The sequence below is a fragment of the Rhododendron vialii genome, chromosome 3a (assembly GCF_030253575.1).
Source record: "Rhododendron vialii isolate Sample 1 chromosome 3a, ASM3025357v1".
NCBI classification, from domain to species: Eukaryota; Viridiplantae; Streptophyta; class Magnoliopsida; order Ericales; family Ericaceae; genus Rhododendron; species Rhododendron vialii.
Genome location: NC_080559.1, coordinates 34,175,490 through 34,188,798, shown reverse-complemented (window position 1 = coordinate 34,188,798; position 13,309 = coordinate 34,175,490). Strand labels below are relative to the sequence as shown.

The 13,309-nt window shown below is 38.5% G+C and overlaps 2 protein-coding genes across 3 annotated transcripts; one reads left to right on the top strand and one right to left on the bottom strand.

The window, feature by feature from the left end:
- On the top strand, positions 1-9,763 carry LOC131320256 (uncharacterized). 2 transcript variants are annotated; one of them, XM_058350904.1, is made up of 15 exons: positions 1-176; positions 581-757; positions 1,189-1,240; positions 1,350-1,457; positions 1,784-1,868; positions 3,822-3,876; positions 4,583-4,981; positions 6,250-6,309; positions 6,560-6,658; positions 6,758-6,868; positions 7,539-7,610; positions 7,723-7,839; positions 8,452-8,601; positions 8,820-8,920; positions 9,254-9,763. In XM_058350904.1, the coding sequence occupies exons 1-15, from the start codon at positions 114-116 to the stop codon at positions 9,579-9,581; spliced, it is 1,977 nt and encodes a 658-aa protein (XP_058206887.1). In that variant the 5' UTR covers positions 1-113; the 3' UTR covers positions 9,582-9,763. The 2 variants fall into 2 exon arrangements, with proteins under 2 accessions (XP_058206887.1, XP_058206888.1); XM_058350905.1 differs by lacking the exon at positions 7,723-7,839.
- A 556-nt stretch (positions 9,764-10,319) lies between these two features.
- Positions 10,320-11,830, bottom strand: LOC131320258 (transcription factor MYB82-like). The gene is made up of 3 exons (XM_058350906.1): positions 11,630-11,830; positions 11,390-11,519; positions 10,320-11,069 (listed from the first exon to the last, which is right to left on the bottom strand). Exons 1-3 carry the CDS (start codon positions 11,754-11,756, stop codon positions 10,637-10,639), a joined length of 690 nt encoding a protein of 229 aa, XP_058206889.1. The 5' UTR covers positions 11,757-11,830; the 3' UTR covers positions 10,320-10,636.
- Between the last annotated feature and the right edge of the window lie 1,479 nt (positions 11,831-13,309).

Genomic DNA, 13,309 nt, shown 5'->3' with positions numbered 1-13,309 from the left:
CATCTGGATTACCCCTCTCTCTCTCTCTCTCTCTCCCTTCGACTTCAAGAATCAAGAAATAGAAAAACAATCTCTCTCTCTCTCTCTCTACGCGTCACAGCAATTCACCAGCGATGCAAGAAGCAGAACTCCACGATTTATCAGACGACGCCGATTACGCCGCCTCTCAACAGCAAGTAAGCAATCGCTAATCTCTCCTCATTTTTAATCCCATCGTATTCGTAGTAGTATGTAATTAATCTCCATTCGTATGTATCATTTATATCGAATTGTCTTGATCAATGATCACGCATGCTTAAACAAGTTCGGTTCGATAATTGATGCCAAAATTTGTTTGATTAACGGGCATTGATTTCGAATTGGTGAATTTAACCTAGCATTGGTTTTGCGTGTGATGTGTGTGTGTGTGTTCGTATGTATCATTATATCGAATTGTCATGATCAATGATCACGCATGCTTAAACAAGTTCGGTTCGATAATTGATGCCAAAATTAGGTTGATTAAAGGGCATTGATTTCGAATTGGTGAATTAAACCTAGGTTTGTTTTTGCGTGTGATGTGTGTTTTTTCTTCTTCTAGGGTTCGGCGAGCTTGATGCGGAGTGATAGTAGTAGTAGACGGAGCTCAGCGAGCGAGCCGGATGGTGCGGAAGTTGTTTACTGGAAAGATAACGTGACAATTCACCCGACTCAGTACGCGTCAGAGAGGATTAGCGGTCGATTAAAGTTGACCAAGCAAGGGCCGTCTCTGTTCATGGTATTATCTCTTTTGTTGCACATGAGAAACATAGCTGTAAACGTTTAACTATTTGTGTATCTATGTACTCCATAATTCTCCACGTTGATTAAGAGGGCAGGTGATTGGACAAAATATTCGGGGTACAAAATAATCCTGGGTTGGATACCGCATAAAATGTGCGTGATATCTAATTCCCTCATTTAGTCGAGGTGCTTCCCCCGTTTATGCGGCATATGTGGGATTATTTTGTCTCATCGGATGGTCTGGGACAGTGGAATACCATCGCGGGATAGTATTCCCCAGATAGGTTTTCTTGGCTGATCCTATCCAAATCCTATCCATGAATCAAACATGGCATATGTGTTTATGGATATGTATCTTCTTTTGTTTTTGCGGTAATACCTTGGTTTATTTGATTATTGATGATTTTGTTGTTTCTTCTGCGGTAGACTTGGATTCCCTACAAAGGGCAAGGCTCAAATGCGAAGTTGTCTGAGAGAGGTTAGTGGGAAATCCTAATTTTTAATGCCAGACTTTAGGTATATATGTGTGGAGAAATTTGGGTTGGATGGGCTGCTGAATTTGCTGGGGTGTGAGGACTTTTTTGCAGATAGGAATCTCTACACGATTAGGGCAGTGCCTTTCACGGAGGTCCGATCAATTCGTCGACACACTCCAACCCTTGGGTGGCAGTACATAATTGTTGTTTTGTCATCAGGTAATGCAACGCATATGATTCTTTTCATGCATTCCCATTCTTTTAGGACTTTGTGGAAGAGAAGATTGTGGCTTCCGATGCTGAATGCATTTATATGATTCTTTGTATTTGATCAAATATTGGTATCAAGTACATATGTTATATCGTTGTTTAAGGTGGTTAGAATTTTCCTTAATTCTTATGTATTGATGGAGATTTTTTCGTGGGATGTGGCAACATATTTTGATGTTGGTCTTCTTGCTTAGATAAAGAGTCGATTGTCTAGCCATCATACTTTTTTTTAATTTTGCTACAATGACAAATGTTACTTCTGAATGTGTTTTCAGGACTAGCATTCCCTCCCCTCTACTTCTACAATGGTGGAGTCAAAGAGTTCCTTGCCACAATTAAGCTTCATGTGTTTCTTGTCAGGTAGGTTATTTAGTGCGATCTGTTGCTCTCCTCTTCAAGCCTTTGATAATGAGCAATCTAACTGTTTTCCAGCTGCTGCACAAATCATTAGGCGGTATTATTAAAGGAGAATAGTGTTCATAGGTCATTCCTCTTTAGAAAATTAAGTTATAGAAGCAGACATTCTAATTTGCGCAATTAAGAGAAGTTGTAGAAAGCTTGCAATTCAGTGGATGCTATTTTTTGGGCCTGTTAAGTTACTAGTGCTAAGTCAGCTCTCTAATGAAGACTAATGTGTAGAAAAGGGTTGTTACTGAAGAATTTCTAAGTGTGTATCATACAAAGCCCTCCCTATTTTGAAGAAGTTGGACACCTCTTTTCAAGGGTATTTATGACCTTTTCACATTTCACAGAGCGAAAATACGAAGTTGTGATTCATATTGATAACCACTTTTACTTGTATAATTTTTGGTTTTGGTGTTAAATCACTTGATGGTTGATGACAATGAGATAGCATTTCTTGAGTTATTGATGTATCGGGGCGGTTCCGCGAACAACCAATTAAACACCTAAAAAACACTCAAATCTCAATCTCATAGTTCCTGATCAAATTTTTATGATTCGAACTGTTCAATGTGTGTAGAATGTGATTTTAAGGGTGCTCGCGAGAAATTGGCAAAAAAAATGACCGGGAAGTGCTTGTTTTGAGCAGTTTTTAATTGAACCGTTCATCAAATCTAAGCTAAAAACTGCTCAAATCAAGCCCTTCTCGGTCTTTTTTTTTGTTGATTTCTCGTGGGTACCCTTAAAAGCACGTTCTGATCACATTGAGCGGCTTGGATCATTAAAATTTGATTGGGAACTATGAGGAGTTTTTTTAGGTGTCTAATTAGTTGTCCACGGAACCGCCCCGTGTATGTATATTATGTAAATCTTCTGTGCCTGTCTTATTAGTTTGTGGTTATTTTCTATTATGTTCATCATGTGTTGTTATGTATGCATCTGGTTTGTATGTATTCTAATTTGGGTCTTTAATGTTAATTGGTTCTTTTTTATTCTAATAGCTAGTTTTATCGACGTTAAAAAGATATGCGATTGAATTATTATACCATGTAAAAGGTGGTATGTCAAAGAATTATCTGTAATTGCTATTAATTCATATCGTTAATTTATTGGAGGGTTAAATTGATACCTTCAACATGGTGTAAGATGGACTCAAGCAGCAACTAAATCTTTGGGTGAGTGGTTGTCACAGGAGAAACATATAATGGAGCTTTCATTCTTATAGGTGATCCGATTGAAGTTTTGAGTGTAAAAAGACTACTGGCCAGCCGAAGGAAAATAAATAGCTTCTAGTAGGTGTACAACCTTCTGGCCACTTGGATGAAAATATGTGTGGCCCAAGAAAATTGAGACCAATGGCCACATAAAGAAAAATTGGTGGTTCCTACTATGTAAAGATTGGGCACATCATAAAATGAAAGACAAACAAAAGGTGGCTCTTGTTTGTGGCAGACTAAAGCCCACCAACTTTGCTTATCGAAACTATTTTTTTTTGACCAAAAGAAGTGGTTCTTAGTAGGTTAAATGAGACTACCAGCCACAATGTGTAGTTCCTAGAAGTAGGCCACCACTGATCACCAAGGGAGTGACTCCTAGGGTCAAGGCTTCTGGTTACAAATACATAAGGTGTTTACTCTATTGATGGATCCATTGATACTTATGAATATGTTGCCTCGATTTATCATGCCTTATCAGAATCATTGGGGGAAGTGAGGCAAACAAAACAAAAGAGAGAAAAAGTTCTTTAGTACTTCATGAGGTCCTCTTCATATTCCTTTGACATAAATATGGGGAAATATTTTATTTGATTGCAAAGTAGACTTTCTTCTGGAGCTCTTTTGGCATTGCACTACCTTTCAAATTCTCTAGATCAGTCTTTTATATATTTACCATAGTTGTATACGTTTTCAGGTCGGCAGAAGATGCAAATGTATTTCTTGTGAATGATATTCAAGATCGTCTGCAGGTGTGCGTCATATTGAGTTGTTCATGCTTGTATGTAAACAGTTTTGGCGAATGCTACATGCAATAAATCATCACAAAATTGAACGGCACTGCACTTGAGTACCTCGGTATTATTATTCTCGTTGTCATAGTAAACATGCGAAACCATGAGTCACCTGTCCCAACTATTCCAAAGCATTCACCCCGTCCTTCCATTGCATTGTTAGAGGCTCTTTTGCCTTTGGAGGCTCTCCCCTATTCTTCTTGTACTTGATATTAAGTGTCCTTGTGTAAGTAAAGGTGATTTTAGGTTTGCAAGTGAAGTTGTGGTAGATGTTGGATATGTGATTGAAGATCACCCCTTCCTATTTAATATGCGGACATTGAGCTTTGTCTTACTTCTGTTTTAAACTTACAAAAGCAGTATTTATTTCTCCTTGGCAATTATTCTGCCTTGGTTTTTGGTTTATGGAAAAAGGAGGCCAGCTTAAGCTTGTACTACCTTTTTGGTGTTTTTTTAACCCTTGAATAATGTTTTCTTAACTCCTCAAAAGCCTTCAAAATGAATATTTTTGCCTTGGTTTATTATGCCTGCACTCTGCTATTTGAAGTGTGCCTTTTCTTTTCCTTCGTGTATGGGACCTAGGGGTGAATTGCCTTAATGCCTTTTCAATGAATTTCGTTACTTTCCCGTAATGTTTTTTTGGTTTTTTTTTGTTGCTTGGAAGAGAACTCTCTCCTCTTTAGAGTTACCTGGGGCTGTGGCAAGTGGGTTATCTTCATCACCCACTGTTGGTGAGTCCCTTTCAATTTTAAATGAGGACAGGACAGATGGAGGTTCCTTTGATGGAAGTGCCAGTCATGTTCAGCAAAATGGGAGGCGGAGGCAAAAGGTTCAGGATCCTACTCGAGATCTTTCAATTCAAGTATTGGAGAAATTCTCTCTTGTGACTAGATTTGCTCGGGAAACTACTTCACAAATTTTTGGGGAAATTCATAGTGATGTTTATGGTGGTAGTGAGAGGAGGGCCCATAACCAGACTCCCCAGAATTACTCTAGCAGTGAGGTAGCTAATGATGTAGAAAAGGTTCCCGATGAAGTTCCCGTAGCCTCAGATCCTTTGGAGGTACCCTTTTTGTTTTCTTTGTTTAATATATTTGTGGAAAGTAATCGTCATTTAGGTCAGAAGTCTTGACATTTTACTCATTTTCGGGTTGGAATGTTGCCTAATGCTAGATTGCCTGGGCGCATTTCGCTGTATCACAGATAAAGTTGATAACTAAACTTGATCTTCTTCATTTTGTTCTGAACTATGACCGGGTGTACACTTGTTGTATCATCTTACAAACAAAATGCATTTTTTACTATGTTCGTTGAATACAATCTGCTTAATAAGTAAGGATTGCAAAGGTTATCACTAAAATTATAGATTTATTTCATTATAGAGCAACTAGAAGAAAGAATAACAGAAGCCCACAAAATAAATAGTGATACCTAAAGTTGCGAAATTAGATATGTTTAAGGAATGGAAAACAAGTGATATGGAATTTGAAAAACAGTACTGAATCTACTGATAATAAGTGGACTATAATGCTGGAATGTATTTAAAGAATATTGGAAGAAGTGCTTGAAAAGTCTTAAGGAAAAATGTCATGTATGTAAAGAAACTTGGGTGGTGGAATGATGACCATTGACCACTAATTCCTAGTAAAGCATAAAAAGAACAGTTGAAAATTTGAAAAAAGGATGGAAATGTGAAAGATTGAAGGTGGATGGATGTGTGCTTGTTGTGTGGTAAGACTTGGAAAGATGAGATTAGAAATGAGAATATTCGTAGATTGTTAGGAGTAACAACAATTAAAGATAAGTTCATAGAAAATAGGGTAACGTGCTTTGGTCACATACAACGGGGAGATCGGTAGATGCAATAATTAAGAGAAGTGATAAGATTGTTGATAACGAAAATGTTAGGGGGGAGGTGAAGGCCTAAATTTCACATGTGACGTGGTTCTGAGAAAGAGTATTGTAGAAACTTTATATCCAACCCAAAAGCTTAAGATATTAGGTGGAGAGGTCGCAACATTATGTTATGTGATCACCAATTCAATTCACACGCAATGTGCAATAATATTCCTTAACAAGTATACATTTTGTGAGTTTAATTGATTTTATGGCCCTTGACGGAGCAGAATGGGCAGAAAATGATTCATATAGTATACCTCAATTGATCGGGACATAAGGCTCGGTTTGGTTAGGTGATGGCTTAGTTTTGCAAATTTTCCTTTTTCATTTTGTTAGGATCTAATGTCATTTTCCCTTCTATATTTGACGAATAGATGAAACCCTCCATCAATCTGTTGCATCTCAATTTAACGAAAGTTTTTCTTTCTGCAGTTTGAGAAATTAACACTAGTATGGGGAAAACCACGTGAAGCTCCTTTGATGCCTGATGAGGTAATGGCTGCTCTTTCCTGCCAAATTTCCCGCTTTCAGTTTGTTCATTTGTTATGGCTACGTTGTTTCTCCCCATCATCGTCATTGCCTTTTACTAGGTAAGGGGTTGATTCCCGAATTCTACAACATGCGAGCACGCACACCCCACCCCACCCCACCCCAACTTCTTGGGCGACCTTCTTCTTGAACTCGTGCCTGCCTTGTCCAAATATTTTTACAACTTGCTCTCTAATTTGAAGTCTCTTTGCAGTGGTCAGCTTTCTTTGATTCGGAAGGGCGAATCAAGGATTCAGAAGTTTTAAGAAAGAGAATATTCTACGGGGGAGTAGATTACATGCTGCGGAATGAGGTTTGTGTATGATATGGGAAAAAGCATCTTGCTGATCTTTTATGTTTTCCTGTCGGGTGTATTTAAGTCTTTTTTTTTTTTCTTTTCTTATGATCACAGGTATGGCCGTTCTTGTTAGGATATCATGCATTTGATTCAACATATGCAGAGCGGGAGTACCTGGTGTCGGTTAAGAAGACAGAGTATGAGACCATAAAAAACCAGTGGCAGGTTTGGATTTTATCTTAGCTTAATGGTGTTGACATTTACTCATCCTCTCATTTTCTGATCCTGATACATGTGTGCGTGCTTTTATGTGCTTGTGGGCACCTATTATTGTGTACCTGTTGTAGACTTGAATACTTGTGCCCTCGTTCTTGCCACGTATGATGACTGGATTGGTTTGTGAGTGAGCTAGTTAGGCCTGTTGAAGCCGAAGGGTGGTTGAAACCTTCAGAGAATAATATTGATTGATGGAGTTACTTGTTATTTAAATTTTGTTGAACTTCTTGATTTTGTGGTCAAAAGACATATTTACAGTGAACAAAGATTACTGGATTCGTAGGAACTGAATGTGAAGGATTTTGCTTGTTTCTATGAGCTTGACATTGACATAGGCTACTAGATTTGTTGGACTTCTGTGTAAGAAATTTGATTGGTTTATTGGCTATATGTACTTGGTATTGCCAGTTGACAGTGCTTTAGAAAATATCTTGTTATGTGAATGCAAGCTGTGAACATGAACACTTAGGAAGGTGCAAGTCTTGTTTTGACATATTCCATCTTAATACGTGAAGTATGGTATCTGAAGGGTTTTTTTTTATATATGTATTTACCTCGTGGTCTTTGTTAACAAACTTTCTCAGTAGATATAATGATTTGTTTATATTTTCTTCTACAGAGTATCTCCTCGGAACAGGCAAAAAGATTTACAAAGTTTAGGGAGAGGAGAGGCCTCGTTGAGAAAGATGTGGTACGTTGGAATCAGTTCAATTTTTCTGGAATCATGAATTATTTTCTTTAGATGACTTCATGAAAGTAGCTTGTACTTAAATTTTGAACTGTTCTCAATGCCTATTTTCAAGGTAAGGACGGATAGATCACTCTCATTCTACGATGGCGACGATAATCCAAATGTGAATCTTTTACGAGATATATTGCTGACATACTCCTTTTACAACTTTGACCTTGGTTACTGTCAGGTACTTCCTCATTATCAGTAATTATTGTCCCTGATTGACAGATGTAATGGGTTTTAGATGATTAACAGCAGAAAGGTTTTCACCTATGCGAAGTATCAAAATTTCCTTGTGCTTGTCATTTTTGTCTTATCCCAAGTGAAAAAATGCTTGGAAACAACTTGAATTTTTAAACAGCATTATTTTTCCATCGATTTGGAATTATTGTTATGTTTCTCTATAGTTCTTGGGAGTTGGAAAATCAAAACCCTATTTTATGGACCTATCCTCATAGTCGCATTCAGGAGAGATCATAGTTTTACTGGATGATCTATTATGGTGATGCAGAGATTTGTGTCATGGTACTACTATGAAGAAATAATAGTTACTTGGTTCCTTAGTGATGTGACTCGGTATCTCCATGGCATTTGATATGTCCCTCATTAATACTGTAGTAGTATGCTCTTGTTTTCATCAAATATTGTCATGGATTGCTGCTAGATGTGCTGGATAGAGATTGTCATATTGCTTACCCCCATTGCATATTGCAGATGGTTGCCTGCAAATAGATGTAGTGTGTGCGTTTTCTTAAGTTATGAGCTAGTTAAAATATCTTTCTTTTCGTGTTGTCTATAGGGCATGAGTGATCTTCTATCCCCAATATTGTATGTTATGAAGAATGAGTCGGAATCATTTTGGTGTTTTGTTGCACTGATGGAACGACTTGGACCTAATTTTAATCGCGACCAAAATGGCATGCACACTCAACTTTTTGCCTTATCAAAGGTTTGTACCTCTCTCTCTCTCTCTCTCTGTGCATTTGTGTTCTTGCATGCGTTGCTCGTCTGAGCTGACACGTCTAACTGATATGTCAGTCAAACCTTTGTGCCTTTGCACCAATGGTCAGTTCTTTTTTTCTTCTTTGCAAAAAAATTACTATTTTGTGCAAGAAGATCCCTTGCAATGGATAATTGTTCTAATGCATTTTACTGTTTCTATGGCAGCTGGTGGAGTTGTTAGACATCCCGTTACATAATTACTTCAAGCAGAATGACTGCTTGAATTATTTCTTTTGTTTCCGATGGGTTCTTATACAATTTAAAAGGTAAGTGACCTGGTAACATTTTGTTGTGTTCGTTCAAGTGCTTAAATCTATATTTCCTTGTAGTAATTGAAGACCATGTTGCGATTATTGTCTTGGCTCATCTGGAAATCATGTCTACAGAAAAATACTCGAGTATTTGATTGTCTCTTAGTGCTATTTTCTTCCAAGAAGTCATATAGAAGACAAAAATGACAGAAGGAAAACGGGAGGACGCTTTTGTGGAAACCTGATCTGAAATTTTTTTTTTATATGATTTTTCAACATAAGCTACAAAAGAAGAGGTTGCTTCTAGTTTCTACAGGGCTTATCTGATGTGGCTTTTGTGTTTATCAGGGAATTTGAATTTGAAAGAACAATGCGGTTGTGGGAAGTGATGTGGACTCATTACATGTCAGAGCACCTGCACCTGTACTTCTGTGTTGCAATCCTTAAGAGGTACCGTCGCAAGATAATGGGGGAGCAGATGGATTTTGACACGCTCTTGAAGTTTATAAATGAGCTGAGTGGTCAAATAGACCTTGATGCTACCCTTAGGGATGCAGAGGCTTTATGCGTATGTGCTGGAGAGAATGGTGCAGCTTGCATTCCTCCTGGAACTCCACCTTCTTTGCCCATTGGGGAGGGCTCATTATACCCTCTACAAGATGATGATGTTTTGTAAACACGGTTCTTGTATCTGGGAGCAATCTTTGTTTTATATTCCCAACATTCACAAAAGTTATGGAAGATGTGGTTAGCACTTCCTGTAGTATAATATTTCTTAATATGTTGTTAGCTTGATTGGCATATTTTCCAATGAAGGATGTGTTCTATTAAATGCCAGTCAAATACTTGTTGCAACTAGTGATGGTTACGTGAGTTGTTACTTGATGTGCTTTGGATGCATTCTCCCATCTTTTTCTGTAAGGTCACTTGCAGAAAAGGATCTTTGTTTGATGGGAAGTTTTCTCAAGAGAAAGGGAAAGGGAGTTGTGAAGCTATTTTTTCACCCTTTTCCCTTTGCTTTTGCTTTTGCTTTTCCTTTCCCCGGCATAACCCTCGACTACTCCAAAATCCAATCTTGGCCTCGGATACAGATGATGTCACAAAATATTGCAGTGCAGTTCAAATAGTGCTGGAAACAAAATGGAGGGATTTCGTTTGACACGGTGTTCGGATGCATGGTGGGTATAGATACTGATGCCTCTGATACTAGAGAACTTTCACTAGCTCTTGTGGTGAAGGACATTAGCTGCTACGCATGTAACAGTTAACACCCAGCTCAGCCTTTTCTGCTTGGATGTACATTATATACTTCTGCCAAAAAAAATTGTGACAGATTGCAGTTCCCTATTTCTGTTACTTCCACTATTTGATCACTTTTGCTTTTTGTAGGGTGGGGAACTATATGTAAAGGCGATAACTCAAGTGAACTTTATTTTAATCACTTATATATTTTTTCTTTCCAAATATTTCTTCAACAGCCTGGTTCCACAACAGTAGCAGAATTAGCACACACAGAGAGAAACGTTCCAGCCAGGCCTACGACACGAGGTAACACACACTCTAATACTATGCTTCGAATTTTTTACAGACTACTTATACAGAATGACCGTAGCCTTTTCTGGTCCTTTATTTCTAAACAAAACATTCGCCACTGTTGTTCATAATTTCAGAGATGCTATAGAAATTCTATCTGCATATCATTTTCCGTGATGAAAAGGTAGGCATCACTTCTCACCAAAGGACAGTTGCATGTCCAGATACCTCCTGCTGGTAGTTCTCTTCTTCATCTATCTTATAAAATGCTTCAGACAGAGCTAAAGAATCGAAGATGGGCATGAAAGGCTCGTCATCGTAGAAGAATGATGCATTATTAGCCGGCAAAAATGGAGGTTCTGCATCAAAGTTGAAGCTTTTCATATCTTGCATCCACAGACTCGTGACTGTAAGCTCCTCTTCTTTTCCTGCATGTGATACTTCATTGTTGGTTTCTGAACTTCTGCTGCAAATGGGTTGAGGGTTGGGTAATTTGCAGAGTTTGTTCTTGTTCTTGGGACTAATGGTGGTTGTTCTGCCTTGAGAGCTTCTCTTGTTCAGATGGGTATTCCAGTAGTTCTTTACTTCATTGTCCGTTCTGCCGGGGAGTCGACCGGCAATCAGTGACCAGCTAGAGAAAAAGAAAAGCTTATCAAATTATCCTCCATTTTGTTTCAGCAGAAACACATTTTTCTTGGGGAATTTTTTTTCTGAAACTGACAGTGAAACGGTTGCTCATGTTCAGTTGCAATCATAAAAGGTGGTGGTGATAGTGGTAGGATGGTGTGGCCGCCGTGTGGTGGTGGTAGGTAGGTAGAGTTCAGTTAGAATTTTCGGGGAGACTGTTTTATTCCGTGTTCCTCAGTTGCTAGTGCATGCTTGGTGAAATCTTTTAGTTTAAGCAGAACTCTCATTGGTTTAAGTAGTGGTAGTAATAGAAGTCAGACTCACCGGTTGCCAAGAAGTTTATGCAATCTGATGATCAGGTCTTTCTCCTCGTCAGACATTCCTCCGCGCTTGATGTTGGGTCTGAGATAATTTTTCCATCTCAATCTGCAGCTCTTACCACCTCTCATCAAACCTGAGAGAGAGAGAGAGAGAGAGAGAGAGAGAGAGAGAGAGAGAGACGTAGCATAATGGTACATTATGAGAAGACCTAGTGTATTACGGGGGCGTGGGTTAGAGCTTTACCTGACTTTTGTGAAACAGAAGCCCAGTTACCTTCACCATTAGCCTCTACGTAGTTTTTCAGTATCCTATCCTCTTCTGGTTTCCACAAACCTTTCTTAAGCTGGGGATTCACTCCCTTCATGTCCATCTCTCTCTCTCTCTCTCTCTCTCTCTCTCTCTCTCTCTCTCTCTCTCTCTCTCTCTCTCTCTCTCTCTCAGTGCCAAAGTGAAAGTTAATTCAGAGTGTATATATAGGAAAAGTAGTGTGGTGTGGATGGTGATTACTTAGCTAAGTTGGACGCACACGTGCATGAATTAAAACACCATAAGTCCATAAGTAGTGGTCTACGCTGAAGGATTGACGCGAGGGCCCTGTTTTGTTTCATTTACGCTTTCCACTTGACACTGCCTTTTGAAAGTCCCAGAGAGAGAGAGAGAGAGAGAGAGAGAGATGTGTAATCATAGCTCTAGTCCTTTTGCATGTAATCATAGCTCTTTCTAGTTGCAACTTAAAAGTAGGAATATTATGGGCTAATTAACGAGATTTTTATGTATTAGTACAAGGATTGTAGTACTAATCTTGACCAATAGTGCTAGAACCACAAACACTTGCACGCACACAATTGCATAAACTCTCTCACAATGTGTGTGGGGCCCCACACACACTTCACACCTACATTGTGTGTGGTCCCACACACATTGTGAGAGAGTTTGTGCAAGTGTTTGTGGTTATATCATTTTTTATATTTGAGTCAAGGAAACCTAAGACAAAAAAGATGAGTTTGATGTAGCCCAAGTGACCCCTACTCGAAAACCATTACCCATTTACCCTTTAGGTTGGGAAGTTTCCGCCACTTTATCCATCGTAATATACATATGCTTTTTTTTATTTATACCTCAACTAATCTTGGGGCATTCCCCTAAGCGTTTCTGAGGCCCTTCTTTGCTTTTTCCCCAAAAGAGTTCCCATTCAGGATTAGTCCAATGGGATTAAGAACCAATCGTATCCTAAGATTAGCTCTGTTAAACAAAGCAATTGACAAACAAGGATTGACATGTGGAAGCCAAAAGTTTTTACTTCAATCTCAAGGCTTAGGTTTGTATAGAGCATGCATTCTGCAATAGTTTTTCCCTTAATTTTTCCCCCAACTATTCAAACAGGTGATTATGGGGAAGAGCTAGAATTCCTTTTCTGTTCTCTAAATCACCCAATCTTAGTATACTATTAGTAGTACTAACAATTACGGGAAGCAATCGATGTGATTTTAAGTTAGCGCATTCGAACGAAAGTTTTAACAAATTTTGTTGACATCTCAACAGGAGGTATCGAAGTGAAAATACTGAGTCCCTGCCACATCCAGCAAAATCACATGGCAAGTTGGCAAACAATCAAATGGGGGTCCTTTGTTTTCTTCCCTTTGTAAGTACAGTAATTGGCGTAACAGTTTTGGTCTATTCTTCTTTTTCAGCTCGTGAGTATCTTTTTCTATTTTTCTTCCAAATTTTTGGGTACGCATAAGATGAGCAGCGATCAAGTTGACATTGACTGCTCATAAACATTTGAATAAAATCCATAACAGCAGTTTTCCAAATGCTTTTTCTTCCCCTGAACATGCCCACTTGGCATTGTGATCTCACCACACTAGCTGACACAAGTAGGCTTCGTTTCACTTTCTTTCAAAAAGTACTTTTTGAAAATGA

Coding starts and splice junctions, on each gene's coding strand:
- LOC131320256 (XM_058350904.1), top strand. CDS start 114: ATGCAAGAAGCAGAACTCCACGATTTATCAGACGACGCCGATTACGCC. Junction 1,869..3,821: donor CTTCATGTGTTTCTTGTCAG/GTAGGTTATTTA, acceptor ATACGTTTTCAG/GTCGGCAGAAGATGCAAATG. Junction 3,877..4,582: donor ATATTCAAGATCGTCTGCAG/GTGTGCGTCATA, acceptor GTTGCTTGGAAG/AGAACTCTCTCCTCTTTAGA.
- LOC131320258 (XM_058350906.1), bottom strand. CDS start 11,756: ATGGACATGAAGGGAGTGAATCCCCAGCTTAAGAAAGGTTTGTGGAAA. Junction 11,520..11,629: donor TTCTGTTTCACAAAAGTCAG/GTAAAGCTCTAA, acceptor TCTCTCTCTCAG/GTTTGATGAGAGGTGGTAAG. Junction 11,070..11,389: donor CATAAACTTCTTGGCAACCG/GTGAGTCTGACT, acceptor CTTTTTCTCTAG/CTGGTCACTGATTGCCGGTC.